Raw genomic sequence first — 13,279 nt, forward strand, 5'->3', positions numbered from 1 at the left:
ACATTCACACAGATTTAGGAAAATGAGATAGCAATGTCCGATTTGTATTCCACAAATCAGCAAACGATCGGGACGCACTACGGGTGAAAATTGATATAGATGTAATTAATACTGAGATCCATCTTCTCTGCAAATCATCATTACAGCCAAGAAATGGTAGGCAATATCAAAAGGGTCCGAAAAGTGTTCGGTACTTCTTTACAATGTAATCTAAACTGCAGAGAGATTATTCGATATTGTAACAGACACCATTGGATGTGAGAGCCGTAACAGCGACGAGTTGTCAGTGTAGAGCTGTTAAGGTGGTCAGTGGCAGCAGAGGGTGGTTCCGAGCCCGCTTCACTTGGACCACCAGGTAGGAGATGCAATGATTCAGAGCTGAGGCCGCCAGATTGATTCAGAGCCTGACAGTTTGTGGAATAGTGTCCACCTGCTTCCTCGATTCCGTAAAAGAGTAGCCTCCAAAAGTCCGCTATTCAAAGAAAGCGACGACATGATACAATGGGAACTCGTCCTGGAAAGTACTTCAGCTACCGACGCCGGTCTCCTGTACGACGCTGCATTAAGACTATTGATGCTACGTATTCGTTATAATCAGCCGTCGTCGTAACCGACAGCTAAGTGGGTCTCCTGTACGACAAAACCCGGCCGCATCATGGCACCTGTGAACTCGACTTCATGGCTAAGTGCCATTTCTGGAACATTGGCCATGACTCCCCTGTATGGTAACGGCAGATTTCCTTTGGTTCTACTAAAAAAAAGGAAGCCCGAAAAGAACACATGTTTGAAACACACTGCACCTCCAAAGAATCGAGCGAAGTGGCGCAGTGGTTGACACTTGCCTCGTTATTGGGAGGACGGCATTTCAAACCCCATGTATCCAGCTTGATTCAGGTTTTCCGTGCTTTCTCTAAATCGATTAAGACAAATATCGGAATTGTTCCTTCGAATACGACACGGATGATCTCCTTCCCTGTCCATCATCAGTCCGAGTTTGTGCTGCATCTCTAATGATCTCATCGTCGACTGATGTTACTCCCGAATCAACATTCTTGCACATCCAGACATGTGTTACGTCGATGCCTCGATCGACTACACAAGAAGGCCTTCGCTGAAACATTTATAAACGTCAAGGAAGGGTGTTGTGGCCACTGGAACTAATTATTTTAAGATATCACCGACAGAATTTTTCAGATTTACGTTGTGTGTAAAATACTTTCCTCATGAAGCAAACTACTAATTTAATGTAATAAATTTGCAAAGAAATGTGTAACTTCCTGGCAGATCAAAATTATGCGTTTGACCAGGGCTCGAAACTGGGACCTTTCCTTCCGCAGGCAAGTGTTCTACCTACTCAACTATCCAAGTACGACTCACGATCCGCCCTCACAGCTATAAGTTCAAAGTATTAAATCCCTCACAGCTGTGAAGTAAAGTATTAAATAAGGGTAAGTAGTGATTGGAGGCCCGGTCCGCCACATAGTTTTCATCTTCCAAGAAGTTTCAAATCAGCGCACACTCTGCTGCAGAGCGAAAATCCATCCTGGAAAGAAATTTGTTTTGACAGGACGCTTTAGGTGTGGGCAAAAAGCTTGATATGAATTATTGGAGTCTGTAAAACACTATTCAATACTTAAATACATGCTTCTCCCACACATATCTTTCCGAAGTTTATTTGCACGGAACATAAAAGAGTTCTTGTTTTGTAAACAAAACTGCCTTTTCCTGCTGCTAGTTAATTTATTTATTCCATCCGCGTTTCGCCTTTTCCTGTTCTAAGACATCATCAGTGGGACCTACATTGATACAGTTTTGTTAGTTTTAGGTTATTAAACAGTTCACGTCACGATTTTTTTTTTGTAAAAAATTAATTACTTACGATTTTCTTATCTGCATTTCCTCACGTCTGCTCTGGAGGTCACACTACCACTTTGATTACTGCCATATAATCACAACTTTGTGTTCTAGCCTTCATGACACTGTTCACCATGTTTCTCAATCTTTTTTGTGGTGTACTATTGTCCTTTTGTCTCTCGATACAACTATTTCGCCGGATACTGCTTTTCACAAAGTAAATATTGTGACTCCATTACGTGTTTTCTCTTCTTTGGCATGTTTTCTTATTTGTTGCCTACCTAACGAAGTATGTGTTCGAGACTAGATTCTGTTCGTGACGTTTATATTGTGTGTGTGTGTGTGTGTGTGTGTGTGTGTGTGTGTTTGTATGAGAGAGAGATGTCATACGAAATTCAATTCGAGTCTGGGACAAAGCTACTCATGTTTAAAAAACGTACGATTGATGGCACAAAAACTGGCAAGCGGAAATCGCAGCCAGAGCTAAACTCCGGTGCAGCAGAGATGTGAAACAAATTCAGTATGCCATAATTTTTTATTTTCCGCGGGAGCATCGATATGAGGACATATTACTTCAAAAATTACAGGAAACCGAGCTTCAGGTCTGTTCCGAGAAGGCCTAAAATCTTTTGTACAAATAAGATATGCTGGTATGGAAGTTTGGCTACAAACCAAAGAGAGTCGCCCTGTTTTTGATTTTATTGATATTAGACGCAACAGACTGATAGTCTGTTGCGGATAGGTCTGCAAGCGCAAACATTTGTTCTATAATTACCAGTGACAGTACACGAGGGACGACAAATGCCTCTACCCCATCGCTTTCAGACAAGTCATATTTTTCACGCACTATGCCTCATCGTCAACAGGCTATTCGTGGCTGCGTCATTGCTCCTACAGAGGAAGGGGATCGGACGCCCGGTCATGGTATGGCATCCTGAGCGCGCCGCGTGAGGATGGGTAAAACAGTATCGAGATACTAGAGTATCCAGTAGGCGTGTGAGAACTTGACTTTGGCGCATAATAACTTGTGTCCACCATGAAGATCTTGTCAACGCATCACGGCAAAATCCGTTTTTAAATGTGGTGCAACTGAAACATACTGGCGGAACGTGACATTTTCCGACTACTCAGTATTGTCCTCAGCGAATGATGGTCCCGTACGGGTATACAGACGGAGAGGCATCTCGCAGAGGCTGTGTATCTGTGGCAGGGGCTGGATATGTTCCTGTGGAGTTGCAGTGGTTCTTGGCTCCACATCACGAATTGAACTGCCCTTACTGGATATGCAGTTCTACAAATGACTCGGCGCAGTTTTCTTCCCTTCCTTTGAGGTACGTCCTTAGGTTAAGCGTGAAACAGTTGTTAATCCTTCTACCACACAGACACACACACACACACACAAACACACACACAATGACAAATGTTATTTACTTTTATGAGCAAATCTGTACACCCGGAATGTGACTGGCACCGTCATAACATGGGGGGTAATTTAAATTTCAGCCATTTTTTCTGCTGTTAGTCGTATATCCTGTAACGACCTCTTCAGCTTGTGTGTTGCTTGATTAAGAGCTTGTCAAATCCGTTACACAAATTTGCCAAGAGGTTGACATTTGGGTTCTGCAAAGTTGTTTATAAAGTATGCGGATCATGATACAGCAACCACAGCTTGACAATTGTTCCCATTACAAGATGAATAAATCTTATACAGTTGTCGACTGTACTATACTTTTCGTAACTTCCTTTGCAGTACCTTAACGTACTGAAAACAAGTCACAGTCCTCTACACCAGAAGCTGTCATGACTCCCCTTATCACCTCAGCACCGTCTCCCGGCTTCACTCTCCTCGTATTTACGTATATTTGTACACAACGTAAAGAAAGAAAACTCAGAGTTTGACGTCTCGTAGATGGCATGATCATTAGAGATAGATAGCCGAGTCCATTGTCTAAGTTGTATGCGTCTCTTTGATCATGATAGCTATTTATGTTTGCACCCGAGTCACAAATTTGTGTCTCTTCTTGTGTCCCCAAAATTTAGAAAACTTTTCCATAAACATTTCTGGGCTATAGAGCTTCTCATTCTGTAAAATGAAGTAATATTTCGCTTCAGTTTCATTACTTTCATCATGAACTTCATGTCTGCAACATACACAGGGCCTTTTGTATGCGGTTCCAGCCTTAACCTTATTATGGTGTATGTAGAAAAATATTTAATGACATGTTGTAAGCGAATTTGATCTTGTTGCAGGAAGTATGGTGGTGATGTTGAAGAGATGCTGTTGCCAGGGGTGTTCTCTCAGGACAGGTGCCATCATCATCGGCGTGTCTGGCATTGTACGTAACGTTGCGTTATTACATTTCTTGCACCGTTAACTAACTAACTAACTGATATTGGCTGCCAGGCTATTGGCCTTCACATCTTTTCTTTACAGTGCTGAAGTTCATAGGGAGGTCCTCACATTAAGTGTGATCAGGAAGCCTAAGCATTTTCGGTATCACCCAAAGAGACAGCTACAGATAGCTAGAGTATGTTTATAGTACGTTATTGCATCCACGTCCTGAGGAAGGCCGCTGCAGCACGATCCAAACGTCGGTTATATTTTACCATTTTAAGATTTTTATAAGATGGAGGGCAACATATCCTGAAGGATTTTAGTTAAACTGTTACTGGTGGCAGAGATATACGAGCTTATAACAGTGTATATACTAGTTGATACGCTCCACGTTTAACGACAGGTGGCACCGTTAACACAATTGTAGTTACTTCTATCCTACCTTCTTACAACACACATAATTAATTGATATTTATAGTCCACGATACAACAGGGGCGATTTCCATGTGATGATCAAGTATGCTGTAATTGAAAAGAATCGTACAGTATTTGTAGCTTCTAGAATAGAACACATTAGCACACACAACTGCAGCTTGCAAGAGTACTTGGGTCTGTTGATTCGACATGGCCCAAAGGATTGTGATATCAGGCTGAGGCGCGCAACGTGTGCCACGTTAGGGTGAGCTTTTGTCTATAATGAGTTCAGAAACAAAAATGGAGTTTGTGACTAAGGGGAGAGGTGGAGAGGAAAAGGGGAAAGGGGAAAGAAGGAGGGGGAGGAACCTGGCAATGCTATACACTACACTACAGAAGCTGAAAATCTGCTGTAGGAAGATATGCGCGCAGATCGTCACATAAATGGAATACCACACCGTGGTCGTGATGTGTCATGAAGCTGGTAATTATTTTTGATGCTCTGTAGCTGAGTGGTCAAGCTCCGGATACTCATCTTTTGGCGCATCAAAATTCAGCTGTGTAGTTCCGATAAAGATACGACGGGTTTCCGACGAACCTGCAGATATCTGACGGTGGTCCCGGAGTATCAAAACTAGTTATACAGTAAGAAATATGCTACTGGGTCTGAAAAATAAACGTAATAAATAAAAAGAATTATTCAAGAATTTTTCAGAAAATCGTATTCTGAAGTTTAGGAACAGTTGACTGCGTCACTCAAGAGTCGATTCCTCAAAGAACCTTAAATCTCTGGAAAGATCTATTCTTTAACAACCTACAGAACTCGATGAAATTGTAAAATGTTACAGAAAAGGTAATTTATCGGGAGAGAGGTTGCCATGCAGAGGACCCGGGTTCGATTCCCAGCATTGCCAAAGGTTTCCTTCCTTGGCGAGAGGACTGGTACGTTGTGCATTCAGACTTGTGATGCCAAGTGAGGAGGAGCTACTACTTAATCGAGTCGCAGGGGCTCCACGGTCTGGAAAGTCTGTGAAACGGTCGGTAGAGCGGTGTGCTGACCACGTACCCCTCCATGCCGCATGCGCAAGACGCTGCAAGGTAGAGGACGACATGGCGGCTGGTCGACGTCCCACGGGCCTTCACGGCCTGACGAGGAGCTCATTTATACAATACTTGGTCTTGAAATGTTGGAAACGCTGCGTGAGAAGACTTTAGAAATATAATCGGAGAGATGTAGAAAACACCGGTAGATCACCTTCTGAGCGGACCTGAGAATTGTCTGACGAACTCTGAGCAGGTCCAACAGTTCATACTCTGTCTGAATGGGTAGTTGCCCCATAAACGGTCCTCCGACTCCTTACCCCTTCCCTCCCCCCTCCCAGAAATAGCAAACAGAAAAAATCATAAAAAGGAAACTTTTTACTGACAAAAATCACAATAAAATTCAAAATCATTCTTAAGATATTATTTGTTTAATTGTAAACAATTCATTACAAAAGAAAATCACTTGCACCACGCAAAATGTGAGCTCCCCTTTGAGTGGCGCGAAATAAATGTATTTAACAAATCGTCTACATCTGTTTTATTGGTAATGCCACAGCAAACATGCAAAATATCGATAGGGCTGAGTCGATCTCGCAACACTGCCGATCCTAAATAAGTTCTAAATCGACACAAAAAAGGAAAACTTAGTTCGTTAGAATATGATGATCAAGGAATCGTAAAAAAACAAATGAACAAACCTCTGAACTCAAGAAGTGGTCGTCTTGTCCATTAACATTTTTCAAAAACTCCACAACTTTCGTAAAATATTATGCCTACTCATTTTGTCTCTTCAGAAGTTGTAAAAACATGTCTCCGTTGCTTATCAACCTCTCTCCCGATAAATTACCTTTTCTGTAACATTTTACAATTTCATCGAGTTCTGTAGGTTGTTAAAGAATAGATCTTTCCAGAGGTTTAAGGTTCTTTGAGGAATCGATTCTTGAGTGACGCAGTCAACTGTTCGTAAACTTCACAATACGATTTTCTGAAAAATTCCTGAATAATTCTTTTTATTTATTACGTTTATTTTTCAGACCCAGTAGCATATTTCTTACTGTATAACTAGTTTTCATACTCCGGGACCACCGTCAGATATCTGTAGGTTCGTCGGAAACCCGTCGTATCTTTATCGGAACTACACAGCTGAATTTTGTTGCGCCAAAAGATGAGTATCCGGAGCTTAAACACTGTTGGACGAAAAATAATTTCACTCATTCTTTTTATATTGCAAAACTGGTAAGCAATGTGCCAGCTTATAAGCGCTTAATAGTCTGAGAAACGGCTGGAACTGCTCGTCTACGGAAAGCGCTCGCAATAAGCACTCGATTTCCGCGAAATTAAAAAAAATGCGAAAAGAACTTATACCGCTTCTCTGCGACACTTTCCTTCTTTCCTTTTTTTAGGTTAGTTATTTAGAATATATATATACATAAATTGATGGAGCAGAACGTTTGCTGTGCTGCAGTCCTATTCAGAACGGCTGCTGTATGTACTTCACGGTGATTACCAGCGGTCTTACAGTTTGAGTTGCTGTTCCCTTTGGGACCGCAGCTTTCCCAAAGGCGCAGCAGCAGCTACACCAGTACGTTGTGTTAGGAACGCCATCACGCTCTTGATGCAACTACCACAATTTGGAGTGGCTTCATAAGCGCTTAGGAGAGTATCTTTCCCGAAAGTAGGAGACAACTCGCGCTGAGAAGTAAATACGTCACTGTAACTGCAGTTAGCGCAGCTGCTTCGCGAAGGTTGTCTTAGTGTACAGTCCGCATCTCGTGGTCGTGCGGTAGCGTTCTCGCTTCCCACGCCCGGGTTCCCGGGTTCGATTCCCGGCGGGGTCAGGGATTTTCTCTGCCTCGTGATGACTGGGTGTTGTGTGCTGTCCTTAGGTTAGTTAGGTTTAAGCAGTTCTAAGTTCTAGGGGACTGATGACCATAGATGTTAAGTCTCATAGTGCTCAGAGCCATCTTAGTGTACATGTATTCCCTGAAATCTAGAGTGGGTGTTTTGCCCGTTCTGAATTGTTTGAGTGGGTACACCTACCCTCTATATCCTTACTAACCGCCCGCCCTGTCTGTAAGTGGGGCATCTCATCCACAAGACTGGCTGAAACCTCCCTGTGTCTATCTGCACAACTGCCGAATTTCTCTTTGGCGAGTGATTGTCTCTGTGAAGTCTCCATCGTGACTCACGATGCCGCATCATCGAGCATGGCCATGCCATCTATGTGAGGAGGCAAGCGACATGTGATATGCCATCTAAAGTACGAAGTTAATTATGGTACTCTTTGCAGGTAACGTGCAGCTTAGCATTTCACTGCAGAGATTTTTTAAGCAACTGCAGCAGCTTTTCGCTGCCTCGCTCCATTATCAGGAAGATAGCGCGTGGTCTCTCACAGCAACTAAATCGAAGGAATGTCTATTCAATTCCTGATCTTTATCTCACAGGACAAGGGGTAATAATAAAGTGTTAATTATCACAAGCAAAAATTAAAGTTCTGTAATGTCTATGAGCCCGTTGGTAAAGTGGATTATCGTGCTGTAATTAATTTCCTGTATTTCAAGGGAAACAACGCTGCAACAATCCATGCTGAGCTGTTGGAGGCATACGGCAGCAATGCACCATTATATGAGCACGGTCTTCGGCAAGTCATCTATCGTTGTGAAAAATATGTCGTATCCCCATGGCTCTTAGGATGGTAAAGAAGCCATCTGGAGTGGCGTGAAACAGCTGAAACATTTACATTGCTGCCTCGCTTCGGTGAGCTCTTTGAAAGGGTGTGAGAAGTCGCGGAAACCAAATGGTGGCAACTTTTGTCACGTGAAAAATGTCGTGCAAGATGCTCAGAACTGATCCATGACTGTTTCCACTTTTGTTTCGGTTGTGAGACTTCGGTGTTTGACAGTGTATCCACTTCTCTTGCGACTTACGGACTTCCTCAGAGAGATGGTGTGCTTTTTCGCTCTGCGCCATCCAGGTTTGTCTGACTGCCAAGCAAGCGTCTGTGCCACGTAACCATTGAGTCAGTGATGGTGTATAGTTACCATACACTTTTTCAACTCAGCATAGATTGTTGCAGCGCTGTTCCCCACCAAATGCGGAATATTAAAATCACCGCACGGCACTCCCTATATCAACGACTTGCGACGTTTTCTTTAGTCTCCGATGTTGGTGTGAAACGGTTCTGTACGGAACGATTTCTGTGTGTACTTGCAAATAAACAAAAAATAATTACCTAATTTTATGTTTTGGAGGTGATAATTAAAACTTAGACTGCCTCCCGTATGCTCAGCAAGGTCATTTTCTCTTTACTACTTTCCAAAGATACTTCTTATGTGATGACATCTACTATCGTCAATCTCTAATTACTACATCCGTAGATTGCGAAATACTCATACCTATGAATCAGCATTAAAATAAGGTAAAAAAGCTTTAAGAACCTTGTTCTGTTTTTCTTCGTTTGTACGTTAAGAAAACCGATGTACGAGGGTAATCTCAAAAGTATGGTCTCCTATTTTTTATTTCCACAATGGTTTACATCGGTTTACAGCTTGAACATTTAGCTATTTTTCGACATAATCACCATTTCTAACGATGCATTTTTGTAGATGCTGTGGCAGTTTTTGTATGCCCATGTCATACCAGCTCGCCGCCATGCTGCTCAGAAAGTTATGAATCTCTTCTTTCACCTCGTCGTCAGAGCTGAATCGCTTTCCGGCCAAATGTTCTTTTAACTTAGGGAACAGGTGATAGTCTCTGGGCGCCAAGTCAAGACTATAGGGTGGGTGGGTGATTTATGTTCCACTGAAACTACTGCAGGAGAGCAACGGTTTGCCGAGCGATGTGTGGGCGAGCGTTGTCATGGAGAATGTGTACGCCCTTGCTCAACATTCCTCTTCTCCAGTTCTGAATTGCCCGTTTTGAGTTTTTTCAGAGTCTCACAGTACCTGTCAGCGTTATTTGTGGTCCCAGTGGACATAAAGTCGACCAAAAATACCCCTTTCCGATCCCAAAAAACGGTTGTCATGACTTTACCGGCAGACTGTGTTTGTTTGAATTTCCGCGGCTTTGGCGAAGAAGGATGCCGCCACTGGCTTGATTGTTGTGTAGTGTCAGGTGTAAAGTGGTATTCCCAGGTTTCGTCACCCGTGACAATTGAATCCAGAAAGTTGTCCTGTTCGGCTGCAAGGCGGTGAAGAAACGCGCGGGAAGCATCAACTTGTTGTCGCACGTGGTCCTTTCAGCATGCGTGGTACCCATCTTGCGCACACCTTCCGGTAACTCAATATTTCCATTAAAATTCTGTGAGCAGTGCTTCGGGAAACCTCTGGAACCAACGTGCAGAGATCATCCAGGATGATCCGCCGATCTTCACGCATGCTTTGTTCAACCTTCAACAATATCTCCTCAGAAATTGACGGTCCGACCAGCTGCAAACTCTCTAGACCACTTACGAACGTTTTTGACATCCATGCACGACTCACCATACACTTCCGTCAGTGCCCTTTGCGTTCAAAAACCGAATAACTGCGCGCAATTGGCACATGGCGGTAACATTCAACGGAAGCTCAATTCTCAACGGCTTCCAAGACAAGACTGAGCGCCTCAGCGCGGCGTGCGCAAGTTTGCACTCAGCGCGTGAAGCACTCTTCATAACGGTGTGACCAACTGCCACACAAACAGATTTCTATACTTATAAAAAAATATGAGACCTTACTTTTGGGATTACCCTCGTATTTCTTTTCGTGAAAGTCTGTTTCTAAATCTTCCAGCAATTGGAGCTTTTTTCCTATCTTTCCCATGTTTAAGATTTCTATCTGTCGTCTATTACTTCTACAGCGTGGCCATGGCCTGTTTTGTGCACGTGGTAGCTACTTTTGATTTGTATTTCCTAACTTTGAAAGCGTCTTTACGTTCCTTGTATCTGATCGAAAATGGGCTCCTCGTGGGTCCAATATAACTTGTATCACAGGATGGGACGTATTTTAGATACTCTCGACTTTTGAAATTTCCTTAATCGCTACCGACAACAAGCCTCAGGCAATGCCTTAAATGAAGGATTAGTCTGAAACGACTGTATGACATCATGAGGCTTAAAAATGTTTACTGACTTTTGCTAGAGGACATAGCGACCAACATCATCAACCTCCTAACGATGCTAGGACTGCCCCTCAAAATGCGTTGTTATTTTGTGCGAAGTATATTTTTAAGTGTAATGAATGGTACTACTTATTATGTTTAGATTATAGCAATCCTACCTCACATCCACACAATTGGAAAATATTAATTTGTTGCTCAGTTCGACCAGATGACAGTGAATATAGTATCCTGTATTCTCAATCCAGAGGCTTTGTAAGCATAGTCAGAATTAAACTGGAAGCGATAGGCAACAATTTGTTTTCAGGAAATCATTTTTCCTCTCCTTCAGTAGTTGTCATTCTGGTAATGCAAATCCACGAGTCTCAATTTGAGCTTCTTACACGTTTTCATCATCACCTACGTGAGACTTGGGCTTTTTGCCTGATCTGTCTTCGTGATTCCTTTCTCCACCTCTTCCTAGATCTTCCCGAAGGGTCGTCATTCTTTTGGTACGTACTGGATTCCTGTTCTCGTACTTTCCAGACCCCTATTTCGGACAAAACCAATCTGATTCAGTCTCCATCACTTACGTTATATTCCTAGTAATTGTTACGAAGCCTTGCTGCTAAAAAGTATCCCGCTTTTTGCTCCATGTGCTCTTTCCGACGACTTTTGCATATATGAGATATTCTTATTCTACGCAGTTTTTCAAAAATGAAACTGGGGCCGGCCGCTGTGGCCGAGCAGTTTTAGGCGCTTCAGTCTGGAACCACGCGACCGCTACGGTCGCAGGTTCGAATCCTGCCTCGGGCATGGATGTGTGTGACGTCCTTAGGTTAGTTAGGTCTAAGTAGTTCTAAGTTCTAGGGGACTGATGACCTCAGATGTTAAGTCGTAGAGTGCTCAGAGCCATTTGAACCATTTAAAACTGGGTGAACGAAAAGGATATTGTGAGATCTTAGCTTCTCCCGGCCTATACATTGTTCAAATAACTTACGGGACTGTAGCCGTCTGGCGTCGCCGACAACCACCGATACTTCGACAGCAACACGCCCTGACATTTTCAAGACAAAACTGCAGCAAGTAAAAGCCGTGCAAGCTCAATTAAAACCTCGGTTTTCAGAGAAACTCCATAAATATAAAACACACACACACACACACATATTGTAAACACTAGCGCTGTCACAAATCAACGATGATAACTTCAGAAGTTATCGATAGTGAAATCACGAGCTCAGAAAGTAATCCACTGCATTTTTTTTCTTCGACCTTTATTGAACATTATGAGGATTGGATTACACACACGAAAGAATGGTGTTTTATCTACACACCCTATTTTTCCAAGAAATCTCCATCCCGTTCTATGGCCTTCCTCCAGCGCGAAACAAGGACATATATGCCTTGTCGGTACCAATCCTTTTGAATATCCAAGAGTACGGATAAATGTATCCACACTTCCTCTGCTGACAGATGCAGCGCCAAATGCCGAGTCGTAATGCATCTGTCCTCGCGAATTACATCATATCGCTGCAACATGTCAGGTGTGACATCCGTGGATGGTCTCCCCGACCGATGCAAATCGTGGAGTTCCGCCGAACCGGCTTCTGATGACCTCATCCTCTGTGCCCACAGACTGACTGTACTTGTGTCAACAGCAGATGCTCCATAGACTTTGTTTGTGAATATTCCCCACAATTTCTTTCTCTACAGTAAGAAATTCAATGACGGCGCGTTGCTTGTAACGTACGTCACCTATAGACACCATTTTGAAACTCTCCTGCAGATACTCTCCCTGTCGGAAGTGAGGGAAACTTGGATCGCTCACTCAGAAGACTTCAAATATTACATACGTAACGTTTCGCATTCGTAGTATTGTTTTCGGATGAGAAAATAAAAATGCGCTGCATTACTTTCTGGGCAACCCTCATAATAACCGACGGGTGAGGTAACATGAACTCCGTCCCTCTGATATCTTTTTTTTTTTTTATCAAGTGAGAGAGCAGGATTCCATGCAGAACTTAAACAAAACTATCCCAATAGCTGGAAGTGTATGCCAAAATTTCTGTGTTGTTGTGTTTCATAGAATGACTGGCGCCAAGACAGTGTTCTGGAATGGCGGATTTGCCCAGCTGTTGTAAGCGAGTGTGCCGCTTATAAGCTCAGTCATATGTTGCACAGACTATCAGGACTGTGGAGGATCGGTATACAAGATGGAAGCTACGTAAAAATATACTACGGTATTCTTCAAATTGAAACAAACACACAGTAGGCGAGGAGAGCGGAAATATCGACTAAATGCCTGTCTTCATACATACAAATGTTGGTTTATCAGTACAAACAAGATCTACCGAATAACAGAAAATGAAGGTCCATGAACCATGGACCTTGCCGTTGGTGGGGAGTCTTGTGTGCCTCAGCGATACAGAAAGCCGTACCGTAGGTGCAACCACAACGGAGGGGTATCTGTCGAGAGGCCAGACAAACGTGTGGTTCCTGAAGAGGGGCAGCAGCCTTTTCAGTAGTTGCAGGGGCAACAGTCTGGATGATTGACTGATT

At 43.0% G+C, this 13,279-nt stretch overlaps 1 protein-coding gene across 1 annotated transcript in view; it reads left to right on the forward strand.

Moving 5' to 3' along the window:
• The window catches only part of LOC126470548 (uncharacterized), an 81,290-nt gene that overhangs the window by 21,288 nt on the left and 46,723 nt on the right, over positions 1–13,279 (forward strand). The window contains exon 3 of the mRNA XM_050098521.1: positions 4,105–4,190. Coding sequence (XP_049954478.1) covers positions 4,105–4,190 — 86 coding nt within the window. The remainder of the gene's footprint in view (positions 1–4,104; positions 4,191–13,279) is intronic.

Source organism: Schistocerca serialis, chromosome 1 (assembly GCF_023864345.2).
Source record: "Schistocerca serialis cubense isolate TAMUIC-IGC-003099 chromosome 1, iqSchSeri2.2, whole genome shotgun sequence".
Classification (NCBI taxonomy): domain Eukaryota; kingdom Metazoa; phylum Arthropoda; class Insecta; order Orthoptera; family Acrididae; genus Schistocerca; species Schistocerca serialis.